At 43.9% G+C, this 15,089-nt stretch overlaps 1 protein-coding gene across 8 annotated transcripts in view; it reads right to left on the bottom strand.

The window, feature by feature from the left end:
* ctbp2l (C-terminal binding protein 2, like) overlaps positions 1-15,089 on the bottom strand; it is a 97,803-nt gene that overhangs the window by 15,085 nt on the left and 67,629 nt on the right. For 7 of the 8 annotated variants that reach the window (XM_039787274.1, XM_039787268.1, XM_039787271.1 and 4 more), the window contains one exon: positions 2,345-2,499. In XM_039787274.1, the coding sequence (XP_039643208.1) occupies positions 2,345-2,499 (155 nt within the window). Of the gene's footprint in view, positions 1-2,344; positions 2,500-11,496; positions 12,315-15,089 lie in introns of those variants that run through there. The other variant, XM_039787273.1, reaches the window with a different exon arrangement.

Raw genomic sequence — 15,089 nt, 5'->3', positions numbered from 1 at the left:
TTAGTTACTGATTGAATGATTCAAGCACTAATGATTCGTTACTGGTAAACAGACTGGTAGCTACTGTTAAATGAATGAGTAACGAATGGTTAGCTAATGACCACAGGAAGAGTAACGGGACAGCACCTCGCTTCAACGCAGCATGAAAAACTCCTGAAAATAATGGGAGTATGTCCACCAAAATGTTATTAGTAATGTGTTACATTACTGCGTTACAGCGTAAAGGAATACATTACTTTAATTGCGTTACTTTTGTAACGCGTTACTCCCAACACTGGTCATGGCAGGAGGGTGTCACTGTGAAATGCTGCTCCTCTGCTACTTGACAAGAAGAAGGTGACCTGGCCTGTGATTCAGTCTGATGTGGATCTATGCTTTCCCTGCTCAGTATCAGCCACAGCTCCTGTCAGCGCCAAAATAACAGCTCCAGCCAAACAGCAGCATCTTTCCTGTGATTAGCAGAGTAGCTCTGAATTTCCATACAGCTTTTATTAGAGCAGTGTCCTGGACTGGCAGTTCAGATAGCAGTTCAAGGTTAAAACACATAAGTGTGCAGTCAAAATGTGCGCACACACACACACACACACACACACACACACACACACACACACACACACACACACACACACACACACACACACACACACACCTCTGCCTAGTGTTGTTTTTGAGCTGGGGAAGGAGTCTTTTAGGATGAGCAATGAAGCTGTTTTGAGGGAAAATCCACTCACACTACTGACTGTAGTTTATTTTAATGGAAACTCCGACCCAATCTATATCCCCCTCTGCACAGTAACCAAAGCCTTATTGCTTTTAACATCTATCGTTTCTGATGATACCTGGGCAGCGAGGCCTCCTCTTTTGGCCTGGGTTAGAGTGAGAGACAGTATAGTATTGGAAAGGAGTTTTGATTTGGTGATACATGTACAGTTTGTGTGTGTGTGTGTGTGTTTTTTTTTTTTTTTTTATGTATGTATGTATGTATGTATGTATGTATATATATATAGTCTGAATACAAACTTTACATATATATAAATAATAATTTCCTAAATGGCATTCCATAATATACACACACACACACACACACACACACACACACACACACACACACACACACACACACACACATTACGTCTGTAACAAGCAATTTTAATAATTTTTGACTTTTAATTGACTAAACTAATAGATTATTTGCTTCCGTACCCAGTCATTTGTTGCAGCCCTAATCTTAACACCACAATTGGTTGTCAGTCAGGCAGTACAATGTTGGTTCTATGCCATATGGGCTTTTATCCAGCTTTTACAAGCCACATGTGACTGTGAGACAGGACAACTGTGAGAATGTTGGATGTTGTAGCGCAGGTGGTGCATGCAGGGTTTGGTCTCACTGAAGTTGACTGTAACTCGATCTTGATCAGTATTAAGCTGTGTGTTTTATCGTACCCCTTTCACCCGAGTAATAAGGGATTACAGGGTAGAGGACCTGACATAACTTCGGGCCACTTTCATATTCCACCCTTGACAAGCCTTTCCCACGAGTTTCTGTATTTTCTGGTGTGGATGGAGGAGAGTGTGGCAGCTGGTGTCTGGCCTGAAAACATCATACTGAAACTCCCTGAATTATCAGTGTCGCATCTCCGCATCCATGCCGCAGAAAAAAAGAGATTGGACATTTTCAATCTACACCACCCCTCTGGGTATCTAGACTGCAAGTTATTACTGTGAACTGCTGAATATGCTGGCGAGGTGAACATTACAATCATGTTTTTCCTGATAAGGCAGTGGTAAAACAAACAAAAAGCTACCCGCTCCCCCCTTCTCCTCACCGCCCAAGGTCTTTGATTGAATTGATCTCTATGCAAATGCTTCGTTTTTAATATGTCCCATTTTCATAAAAACAGCGAGAGGAAAGATGTAGTGGCTCTCACTCCGTCTGCAGATGGAGAGATAGCAGTACGGCGATACCTATCTCCATAGCCATATATTGTTTTGCAGCCGCAGCGCAACATAAAAAGCAATAAAGAGCTTCTACAAGCCAATGTAATTACACTGGATCCCCGCCATACAAGACTCTCTATTAGAACAATGGCACTGATATAGGCATTGCGCTCTGTACCACAAAGTGACATTAAATCATAATGAAGCCACTATATTTTAACTGGCAAGTGCGTATGGGGCCAATATAATGCGCTTCACATATCAGTGCTGTGATAGGAAAAGAAAGAGGCAAGCATGAGTGAGTGACAGGCTCCACCTCTCCATCAACTTTCTGCTGCTGCTCTGATGTGGAGCCCTGCAAAAGTGAAGTGCAGTGTGTGTGTGTGTGTGTTTGTGTGTTTTCTACCTTCTCATGTATCTCCTGTGTGGACTGAGCATCGCAGAAGGCAACAGTTGCCAAGTCTTTCAGGATGGGCATCTCCACGGTGCAGTCGCGCCCGTCTAGAAGCGCCACCAGGGGGCGAGGATGCATTGGCCCATTCATGATTTGGGGCCGAATACCTTGGGAGACAGATGGAGAAGAGAAGGAAGATTATTTTAGCTACTAGTTCAAGAGAATATATAAATAGTTGTTTCAGCAAAAAGACACACATTTTTTATTGTAGGGGTGGTAATATAAGTTTCAGGGGTGGTTATCCCAAAAACAATCTGCACGGCTAGACACCACTAGGTTTGAGTGATGAAATATATTCTCGTCTTGTAATTTGGGTGAACACACCCTTTAAGTTTATATTTTCTTTTCTATTTGTGATATGGTTAAGATAATTATGAAGACGATCACTAATAAAAATAAACTAATACACAATTAAAAATGAAAGTGGACAAGCACACACAAGTTCTACCGGAAGAAACACCCACTGTGCAAAGTCAAATTATAAGACTCAAAATCAGAAAGTGACATTCTCCTGCCAGCTGAAATCAACTCTTTTCATCACTGTTTTCCAGAAAAATAAGACTCAAATGATAATAACCTCCTGTGTGCTGATTAGGATACAGCAGGAAGCAGGGCTTCTCCGAACTACCAAGCGTTGCTCAATAAATCAATGCACTAGATTAGACCACAGCCTCACTTACAGGAATCCTCTAGGCCTCATGGCTCCCAAACACTTACATCACACAGGTCATGCAGGTTCACACACACACACTGTACGTATGACAACTGCACACTAACACACACACACACACACACACACACACACACACACACACACACACACACACACACACACACACACACACACACACACACACACACACACACAATGTTCTCATTTGTCAGTTCAAGGGAGAGGATCCTACATTTTCCTTGGTGTGAGTGGAACCAGCAGCTGTGGAATAGAAGAAAAAAAGAGAAAAACTGCAAACTACACCTTTAGAAATGAGCGTCGCTGCTGCCCTGCCTCAAAAGAGTCATGTATCATTGAAATGAAGAGCGTTAGAGAAAAGGCTACAAGCCTGAAACAACAAACCCACAGGCAACTCACATCTGCACTTCAGCGCACTTGACAAAGTGTGTGTCGCAATTCTGGCTTGGTCTCGACTCTTTCTTCTTCCCTCTCGCCACTTTTCTCACTTAAAGTGAAGAGAGCCGAGAAGAGTCTAGCTCCCCAGTGGGCCGACCTTCTCACACGTCCCACTGAGGACGACGTGTCGCACTGAGAAGACAGACAATTACGAGCCCTGCTTCATACAATGTTAACAAGAGAGGAGCATCAATATTCATGCTGCTTCTGAGCGGCGTGCGGCTCAGAAGCCAGCCAGAGGATGGATGGACCTGAGAAGGAAAGCAACTGTTCCCCACTGAGTACTAGCGCCCTAACACTGCACAGGTCATGATCTTCACTCTAATTCAGCAGTTATGAATATGTCCAAGCTGACAAAACAGGTCAATCCAAAAGCCAGCAAGATCCCCTATGGGTGTTTCTGTGGGATTTCATGACATCGCCTTCTTATCTAGTGTTTTGCTGCTCTCTTCAAGTTTGCTGCTAAGATCAGCATCTGGATGCTCTAAGAGTTTAAGAGTGATCTCACTCTGTGCATGTGTGAGTGCAGGGGTGTGCATCTGTGTGCTCTTAAAGTTATCCTGAAGATTACAATGACGTCAGACTCCGTCAGACTCAGGGACATGCTCTGTGGGATTACTGCATCAGATGAGGCTTATTAGTGCAGATAAAGGTGAGATTAGGAGATTTAAGATTGAGAAAGTTGTGTGTGGCCGTTGCACAAACAGGCTGAAAAGCACAGTAGGGAAACAAACAGGTGGGAGGGGGAGGGAAGGGGAGGAAAAACAGCGAGACAGAGAAGAGTGAAATTAAAATGTAAAACAAGCATGCATAAAAATAGACTAAACACTGTCTGTTAGCCGAAAGAGCTCCCAGGAGACATATCAGAGAAGAAGAGGAGGATGAAAGGAGAGCGAGTGAGAGCACATAAATGACAGGAGAGAGGGATGCAGATAAAGCTGACAGAAAGCGAGCAGTCCAGCAGCGCAGCCTCTCAGGGCAGGGGGGAGGATTTAAGCGGAGGTGTCGTCTCCTCATGCCTTCCACCTATTGTCATGGTGATCACTTAAGAGGCTTTGGCTGCCAGTTTTAATGCACTTTATTTTTGGCACAATTGGCATCTGTGCCGAGAGTTGAGGTCGGAGTCGCAAACGCCGGTACCCCCCTCACACTCTCAGTGCAAAGGGCAGAGGAGATGTTTTCTCTCCTGACAGACAGACAGACAACCACTCCCCCCCTCCCCCCTTCTCCTCGCCCACAGCCCACGACCAACCACCATCACTGCCTCCATGTCTACTTATCACACTTGCTGTTCAAGACTGGTGACATGACGGCGGGAAAGGTGAGGCGTGGCGACTCGGCTGTCTGGGCCACATCTGCAACTGACAGCACGTTGAATATTAATGGAGGCAGCTGGGGGGAGAAGACCGTGAAGACCGAGTCCATCACACCAAACTGAGGAGAGGGATTTTAGCATTTCTAGCATTTAGTGCCTGACCACATCTGAGATGGTGCACACATGCATACAGGTGCTGAAATGATTAGCCAATTATTCTATTCTATCGATAGAAAATTAAAGAACAATTAGGATAAGCGATTAATCGTTAATCAAAGAAAAATACAAAACATTCACTGGTTCCAGCTTCTAAAATATGAGGCTTATCTGCTTTCTTCCGTTTTCTAAAATATCTTTGGGTTTTGGACTATTGAATAAAAAAAGAAATCACTTTGAGCTATTTAATTAAATGGGCTTTTCCCACTATTTGCTGATATTTTATAGACTAAATAAATAACCCATTCACTGTAAAAGCAATACACAGACTAATCAATAATTAAAAAGCTCTCCAGTGTCGTAATCTCCAGCCCCACAGTATATGTCAGCTTGATGGATTTGCATAAAATGACACCGAGCTGACACATACAGTTATGAACAAAAGTTGTTGTGACTGATGTGTTAACAAATACTCCCACATCCAGCATACACAGAGTAACATTAGCATTCATTTTGAATGCTAAAATGCTTCAATCCACCTGATGAATATAAGTCCAACATTCACTTTCCTCTATTTTGGTCTCCACCAGTCGCTCACCAGCTAGTTGCCAACTATGACTGCCATTTAGTGGTGGGCAGATGACGCATGGTGGGTTCATCAGAGTTTGTTTGCTCAAACTCAATCATAAAAGTGCAGTAAAAACCAAACCAATAAGATGAAGAGGCTAGGAACTAGGGCTGCAGAGTTAATAGATTTCAGCACTCCAAGCAACCTCTTTCACAACACAGTCATTTGATTCAAAAGTGGTACATAAAAAATATTGATGAAGGCATTGCAGGTTTGCGGCATGCAAGGCTGACCTTGACTCACAGAAAAGACCCAGAACACCTGTAACCTTCCCCCTGCTACATGTAAGACAGCAGTTACTGGCATACAGATAACAGACAGCCGTGGGTGTGCAGGTGAGAGAATCTGTGGGTGAGGCAGTAGGACAGAGGAGCAGCTGGCAGGCTGCGTCGAACCCTCAGGCAGAAGTTAGACAAGCTGAACTCCATGAATCATCCAATGAGTTTCTCTGACCTTTTCAGTCTCCTACTCTTTCAATCTCCCTCTCACCGACTCTTCCTCGGTTACATTTCGCCGCATCGTCGGCAGCGTTGCATTTTTACGAGATCACTCCCTGTATGATAGCATCTTCTGACAGCTCCTCCTATCTGCTGATGTCTAGCTCTGTATCTGTGTTCGCTCACCATGTATCCCCTTCTCCTTCCTTTATCTCGCTTTTCACGTTAGATTTCTTCCCCATCTCTGCTATCATTCCTCAGCTCTAATCACTGCCCTCCTTACTCATGTCATCCTGCCATTCCTTCTCCTTTTCTATAATTTTTTTTCTTTCTTGTCTTTCTAGGAGACGGAGTGTGTATTTGTGTGTGTGTGTGTGTTTGTCCTCCTGTGTGACAGATTGATTCTCACTCTGCTGATTTTGATTGAGAGGAGATGATGTATTCGGGCAAGGGAAGCAGAGAGGTGACAGGCAACACTCCCCCTGTGGTAAACTGACAGCATGTACATCAAACCAGTCTTAACCAGAACCAATGGGCTTGTCAGCTGCACAATACCAGGGTTCTGATGCATTCACACACAGATGCACGCAACACCCTTCTCAGCTCCTTTTCTCTCTATGGTGATATTGAGGGCATGCATATAATTATCTGGAATATTATTTCATGTTTTAATGTATTACGTTTGGTTGTTAAAACACCATTTTATAAACATAAACTGGCAGATTTATTAGATTTTGCATCCATCTCCTTCACCAAATATGAGGAGTGATATTCTTTAAGCTTTTTACTCATTTGACCCACGATTTATTGGTCAAGAAAACAGCAATAACAACAACTATATTATGTCAATGTGATGCATACAGTGCATCAAATGTCAACAAATGTGCACATTGAGGGCAGGGGGCTGTGGAGTGTTGGGGGTCACGTCAGAACCGCGGGAGGCAGAGTGCTCTTAATTTCAGTAATTAATCGCCCCCTCTTCTTTCCCTCTGTGTTCTTGCTTCCTCTGCTTGTTGCTAAACTGTTGCCAGGCTGCGAATGTGTGTTACAATTTGGGACTAGTATATTTTCACAGAGAAGCAACTGCTGTCATGGGTTTACCTGTCAAAGGAATAAATGCATGTAACACATGTTCACACACATACACCCTAGACCTGACAGAGTAGATCAGCGGGGTTAGGGCCTGCTGATCTAGGGCTGCAACACATTTTCTTCATTAGCGAATAATCTATCAAATCAATTAACGACAAAAACAAACCCCTTAACAAATCCCTGACACAAGTTAACAGAGGTCAAAGTGATGTTAATATGAAAGTATTCAATTTACAGCTTTAGATCTTTCTGTACAATGTTGCTTATTTTTATCTCCTAATGACGGTACAAAACACCTCTGCCTAACTGCTTAAAAAATGTACACTAGAAACTTACAATAAGAACTCCCTTGTATCATACATTTATGGTAGCTGTGTACTTGTAATCGAATAAAAGCTTCCTAAAAGCTCGAGAGATTTATTATGTGGGTTTCAAGATGATGAAATGGGCCTTGAAATTAGGACTGTCACGATAACTCCTTTTTGTTGTGCGATACATTGTCCCAAAATGAATGTCGATAGACCATTTTATGCCACTGATTACATAATGATAATATGACAATATTATAGCGTAATAATGCAAGCACACTCTTTCAAAGATCAAAGAAAGTTTCATTCTTAAGAATATTTAGACATTGGAATCGTAATGTCAAAAAATATATCCTAAATAAATAAAAACATTAATAAATAATAAATACACCTTTGATAACAGAAAGTGCTGTAGTGGCAGAGTAAAATTAGAGGTCTTTTATCTCCTTCAGAATGTCGTCTTTTACTTTGTTGTACAAAGATGGAATGGCAGTTTGGGGGAGATGTATGTTTTCTTTGGCAATTTGTACTGTTTGTCAAAAGTTTGCAGCATATTTTTTCGACCGTGTCTAATGGCTGCATCTCTTTGGCTATATAGCGAGTTACGCAATTTGTAACAGATAACTGTCTGGAAGACCCCTCTCCACCTCCAGCTGCGGTTGTTGTTCCCAGGTTAAAAAAACTGGGTGGGATGGTTAGGTTTTAGGTGAGATTTTAGGTTCGTTGCCTCTTTTCGCTGCCACTGTGCCACTGTTTAAACAAAGTCGACATACTGGCTCGTCCACGTTAATTGGCTCTCCTCTCTCATTCGGTTTAAAGCCAAAATCTTCCCACGCCAGAGCTGAAGATCGCGGCTTTAAAACCAAGTCCATTGGGACTTCTTCTTCCTAACTGGCTGTATAGGGCCTATGATGCAGTGGGTTCATGTCTTCTCTTGACCTGTCACTATCCGCCTTTGTGTGTGTGTGTGTGTGTGTGTGTGGAGACGAGGCTGCCTGAGCCCCGCCTCTGCCTCCGACACAGAAAGCAGACGAGATGACAGAGGCGGCGTGATTGACTAAAATGTTGGTAACATTCATTTGTATTTAAAAATGAAAATACTCTTTATTTTCAATTATACAAATTATCACTTGCAATAAATTGCGTCACCAAAAGCTACCGAGCTCATTTCCATATATCGTGCGATAAATCCATTTATTGACTATTGCGACAGGCCTACTTGAAATTGTTAAAAGAAAATGATATCCATTATGGTTAGATATTATTTTACTAAAATATGTTCAAGTCTCTGTAATAAAAGGTGGTGAGCCCAGTTAGGGCTCTAAAAACAGGACATTTTCTCAATTAGATCACACAACAGTTGTCAAAAATGAGAACTGGGTCACAATGAAAATTATTTTGGAAATCTAGGTCTCCAGTGTTAAACCACTTGATGTAGATTACTAGCATTTATGAGATCAGACTCTCTCTCTATCTTTTGTTGTTGTTTCTCAATCTCTCTTAGTCATCAGTATTTTAATTCTAATCATTTCTGTAGACAAATACTTGTGGAACCGGGCTGGAGGCTGCGGTTCCTGAGCCAGCAACACTTAGTCAGAGTCTGGCAGCAGGACGCAGCAGAGCGGCGCAACGGGAGATGAGGCCAGAGTTTCCATTATGTGGGGAAGGGAGCTAGGAGTTTCTTCCTACCACTGGCCTCTGCTGCTGGTGTTATGTTGCCTCCATGAAGGAAAGAGGGACAGAAAGGGATGAAAAGGAAAATACGGAGATGAGAGAAGAGAAAACAGCAACACAAGTCACTTTAGTGGTAATGGGAGACCAAATACTCCACAATGCTATCATCTTCTGCTGCCACCGGTTACCTAGCAACCCCAAGCGGCTGTCTGCAGGTGGCTCCTTCTTGACAACAAGGCTGGGTGGGGGTGGCTGCTGCTGCTGACCGCCAACAGTTACAGCCATTTACTGTGCCACCCTGAGCAGCACTGTGCTGAGACATGACCCATATCCCCTGGTTTACACAGGCAGCCAGTCAAACAGGAGGAGGCTGTGTGTGGGTGGAGGAACATGCCCATGGAGGGGCGAGTGGGGATCATAATATGAAAATGTGGCCTGTAGTTTGTTTCTGCTTGCTGGTTCCAGGTTGGCAAAATAGCTTAATTTGCTAACAAATCAAATTGTTATATCTTTTTATTAGCAAAGAAGGATCTACAAAATATTCTGATTGCAGGCTTCTCATAATAAATCAGCACAGATTTTTGCCATTTGAAATGGCAAATGTCGCGGGCATAGATTTTATCGGCTGTAGTGAATTAACGATAGCTCTCCAAGTAACTTGCCAAAAGGCCAAACTAAAACTTGGCTGTTGTCTGTTGCTCGGCCAAAGATAATTCATTAAAAGAAAAAGAAAAAATCTTTGACATCACTCGACATTTGTGAGATCAACACAGTGGTGGGTTTTCTCTAGTGAAACAATCTCGCTAATAGCACCCAGTCAGTTTCAGTAGTTTTAACGTGCCAGTTAACTTTCATGCATATATCAATAATTGAAGCTTATCCACTTCATAGCTATGAATTGAGACTTAGTATTTGGAGAAAGCAGCTCGAGAAATACAATGTGCGCAAAAGTAAGTAAGCCAGCCCAACTATTTATAAATGGATGTAATGAGAAGATTCTATACTATATTTATATTCAACAATATGCTGTCAAACCTCAACTCTACTCATGAGCAATGTGTGTGTTGAGGTACACGTTGCAAAGACAAAGTGAGATCTGCACGAAGACAAGGACACAACAGGAATGCACTTGCATGGATGTGGCAACAAATGAATAGGAATCCACACACAACCTTTGGAGGGCTGCCAGGAGCTTGACTGTGGATTAACAGAGAAGTTTGGCATAATGCACAGATGTGCCTTTGGGTCAAACAACACTTTGTTTTCCTTGCTGGAGTTTCCTCCCTTTTCATATGGCACTCTGCCAGAGCCTGAACTTCTGGTTTACTGAGGCTGAATTACTCATTTACTACTTTCCTCCTCTTATCCACACACACACACACACACACACACACACACACACACACACACACACACACACACACACACACACACACACACACACACACACACACACACACACACACACACACACACACACACACACACACACACACACACACACACACACACACACACACACCCTTCATTTGCCTGTGACAGCGCGAGGTCACTGCATGAGTTGTAGTGGTTAAAGAGAGGGGGTAAAGCGGGTGAGGGGGGTGGGTATAAGCACCCTTTGTTGGAAGCCTCCTCTCTGCCTTTCCCTCCCTTCACTTCCCCAAAAGTAGCACACAAAGGCCACTTGTCCTGCACTGCCAGTGCCCCACCCCTATCACCACCCGGCTGCCCGCCACACCAATCCATCCCCTTCCAAGAAAATGAGCGCACGCCTGTTTTAAATGGTACCCTCTGTGTGCATGGGCGGGCAGGGCCCACACTCTACAACTGGACAAAAGCTGGTGTCAACAGCATCCATGGCACAACCACACCGGACCTCCCCTCCCTTTCTCTTTTTTCCCGCTCTTTTATTCTTTGGTGTTGCCCCGAGCTACAGAGTGCCCTCAAAACCCAAGACCGCAGAGGAAGCGAAAAACACGGAGCCAAAGCAGCAGCAGCGCAGGACAGGCGGACCTTGAAATGACTACATACTGGACTACTTGCCTACCTTACCGACCACACAACACACCCTCCCACACACACACACCCTCCCACACACACACACACACACACACACACACACACACAACACCCCTCCCACACACACACACACACACACACACACACACACACACACACACACACACACACACACACACACACACACACACACACACACACACACACACACACACACTCTCTCTCCTTCTCCCCTCCTCTTATCCACACTCCCCCACCTCTTCCTATCCACCTACCTCCCTCCCACCTCCCACATGCCAGACTTTATTAGACATCCAGAAAAGAAAACAGGAAACATGCTGCTTGCCTGGAAAATGTTGTCTCCACATCCTTCGGCTTAAAAACTATGCATCGCAGCAAAAACAGAAGATGGTTGAGGCGAGTGGAGAGGAAAAAATAGCAAAAAATACCAAAAAGGGAAGTGGAAGACCCTCCGCAATAATCCAAGGAGGATACCCCCCTCCCTCTCGCTCTTCTTCTCCTCCTCCACTCCTTCAACCCCCCTTCTCCCCCTCCCCTGGAGTTGCTCCTCTTGGTCTGGCCCTGTTGGTGAGGGGAAGGGGTTTTTGCGGAGCGATCTCTCACTAAGCCCCCGGCTGCATCATCTTCAGTCCATGCCTTTGAGGGCTGAGAGAAAAGCACCATACACCAGTGGCTTCCTTATGTGCACACACACAGCGACGTGCAGGCTGGTGATCGGACGGTAGCCGGTTGGAGATGGTTGGGGGGGAGGGGGGGGAAGGGGGGACGCTTTTGTCCTTTTTTTTTTTTTAATCTCCCAGGAAGAAAAGGCTGCAGTCGGGGAGCGTGATGGCTGGAAACTCTCTGCCGCTTCCTCTGCTGTCAGCTGCGCAACATCTATTCACTGTGGGTCTCTCTAGCTTTCTCTATGTCTCTCTCTCTTTAGCTCTTTTCTCCTGCCTTTGTCTCAGCTGATTATAAACCAGCAGCGGGAGAAAAAAAAAAAGATCTTGCCGCAGAAAAAAAAAAATCTGTCTAAAATAAAAGTGCCAGCTCAAACATGCAGAGCGGAGTTCTCTGGGCTCGCACAATTTACTCCCCGGCTGCATTCATTTCATAGGATCCGTACACATAACACACTCAAGCACAATCCCTCCTCCCTTTTTTCCACCTCCTCCTTCTTCTCCCCTTTTTATGTTTTATTTCTGATCTGGACTCCACAGTGTTTTAAGAATGCCTGCCCCCTCCCCCCTCTCTCTCTCTCGCTCTCTCACACACTTGCTTTCGTTTGTTCCCAGCCTCACCTCACGCACCCTCTCGATTATTTAGTTTCCTACTTTGCTCTTCTACTTTCATCTATGTAGACCCCAACACCCCCACACACACACACACACACACACACACACACACACACACACACACACACACACACACACACACACACACACACACACACACACACACACACACACAGGCATTTTGCGGGTTACCGGGAAAAGATTGGAATAGTGACACTCACATTCCCCACCCTCGCTCTGAATATGTAATACATGCACCGAAACACACATGCACACACACTTTAAACCAGAGGAACAATGCAACATTCAAGCCACTCCAGCAATAACATTACAGCTGTAGAGTTGGCTGTTTTTTTGCACCATCAGGGAAGTCATCAGAGCCGAGTGTGTTAAGTTCACAGTTTGGTCCCTGGAGGGAAGAGGAGGGAGGGGAGCGAACTGACAGATCGCTCTGCTGAATGACTGCGAGGAAGAGTGGCTGAAAACACCCTGTTTAGAATAACAATGTAACCAGAGTCTCCCTGCAATTCTGCAACACGGCCAGAGCAAGGCGACGCAAATACAAATAAATACTCACATATGCACACACCTCACCGGCTGCATGACAGGCGCGACCAATAGACAAAGAGCCCCGCACGGTCACACGCCACAACTGATTATCAATGACAGTAAAGTGGAAAGGTGGAACGGACCGAGCGGTTTTGGGAGGATGTGTCCATCTCGGTGTGAATCCACTTTTTATTTTTTGTTCAGAATAATTGTGTGTATCCACTTCAAGTGTGTTTTTATGTGTCAGTGTTTAGGTGACTATCAGGGCTGTTGGTTGTCAGCGGCGAGAGCCCAACGAGCAGAGACACGGCATGTCAGCCGTGCCGCCGTCTGTAGCAATGACACATCTGAGGGAGTGTGACCATCAAAGGCAGCAGCCCCATTTCCGGCCAGTGTGTCTGGCCGGCCACACACACACACACACACACACACACACACACACACACACACACACACACACACACACACACACACACACACACACACACACACACACACACACACACACACACACACACACACACACACACACACACACACACATTTGATGGAGTGTAGTGATACGGCTGCCCCTCTGATCTTTCTCTCTTCAATAACATTAGAGGATGGAGGAGAAGGGGGGGTGATGACTGACAGCAATATGTTAATATAGAACGTGGCGATCACAGCTTCTCAAAAGACCGAGCCATTCTGTGAGGTTGGGGATATTTGAAAAAAAGAACAAGAAGGGAGGGCGTATCAAAGAACAGCAGAGGTTTTGTGAATGGCCACCGATTACTGCCAACTCCACAGTCTAAGAGGTCGAATATAATTGAGCTCCAACATAGGCAGTTAAAGATTATATCTGACCACTGCTGCTCCGTTCACAGGTATTTTTGAGGTTCAGTTCCTTCAGGATCTCTTGGTTTTTTGTGTGATTACTTGGCAGTATTTCAACAGTTTTTCCATAAAATGTGTTTTTTGTTAGTCTTGAGTATTAGATAAGAGATGATTCAGTTTTTTAACCTTTAGAATGGTCAATCAAAAGAGCGCGTTGAGTACGATGAATAGCTCAGTTCTAGGTAAACAGTCGTCATTGTACTTAGGAAAGCTTGTTTGGAGATTGAGGCTTGACTTTTATTTATCATCGGCTGATAAAAGTAGTTCTGGTCTGGATTTTTGTGCATGAAACTGCAGCATTAATCAACTTTGACAATGTTGTTGTGGAAAATGTGTGAGGATCTGCAAACATAATGCTACATTTTGTTTTCAAATAATGCAAAGGACAGGTTGATTTTGAGTTAATTCTTGGAATCACAAATTTGTGAATTCCTACAGTAACTCCCTGAAGATATTTCTCCAGATTTCTTCAGCAGGTGCCATGGCTGACAATCAGAGGCCGATGAGCCCAGAGAGATTTAGGTCTTAGTGGAAAAGTTAGCTGGACAGAGGGGACGGATTACGTGCAATAAAACTGCTATATGCTACTGACACCAACAGTTGACATGCATGTCGTTACATGTTTGGAGGAGGCGAGTAACACTAATGAGAACAGATTGGCACAGCAGGTTCCCCCCCCCCCCCACATACACACAAACTTCCTCTTTCAGATGTAGAGCAGCCAGACTTGGGTCTAAACCAGTACTGAAGGCTACATCTGTTGGCCCCTCAGCCTCTGTTGCCATAAAGCAAAGCCGCAACCACAACTTTGAGCACAAGCAAGTGCCTGCAGTGCACGCACCCAGTTATTACTACACAACCTGAGTTATGACTTGAAATAAAGCTAATTAATATCTGAAGCTAATTATTCAATCATTTGTCCCGTGTTTGAATAAAAAAAAAAAAAATTCAGTGCAATGAAAATCTTTTTTCCTAGAGTTTATTAATTTCTTATATATATATATATATATATATATATATATATATATATATTTTTTTTTTTTTAACTTCTGGGAGTTTTTATTTATTCATGTTCTACTCATTTGTATCATCTCCTCTCTTCTATTCTTTCATTTTTCTCTTCATTTTCTATTAAATGAATACATTCTGAGCAGTCATTGTGTGAAAAACAACCGTGATCTTGGGTGCTTTGGTGTGCATGAGGACGTAAAAT

The sequence above is a fragment of the Perca fluviatilis genome, chromosome 21 (genome assembly GCF_010015445.1).
Source record: "Perca fluviatilis chromosome 21, GENO_Pfluv_1.0, whole genome shotgun sequence".
NCBI lineage: Eukaryota > Metazoa > Chordata > Actinopteri > Perciformes > Percidae > Perca > Perca fluviatilis.
This window is presented reverse-complemented; position numbering and strand designations above follow the sequence as displayed.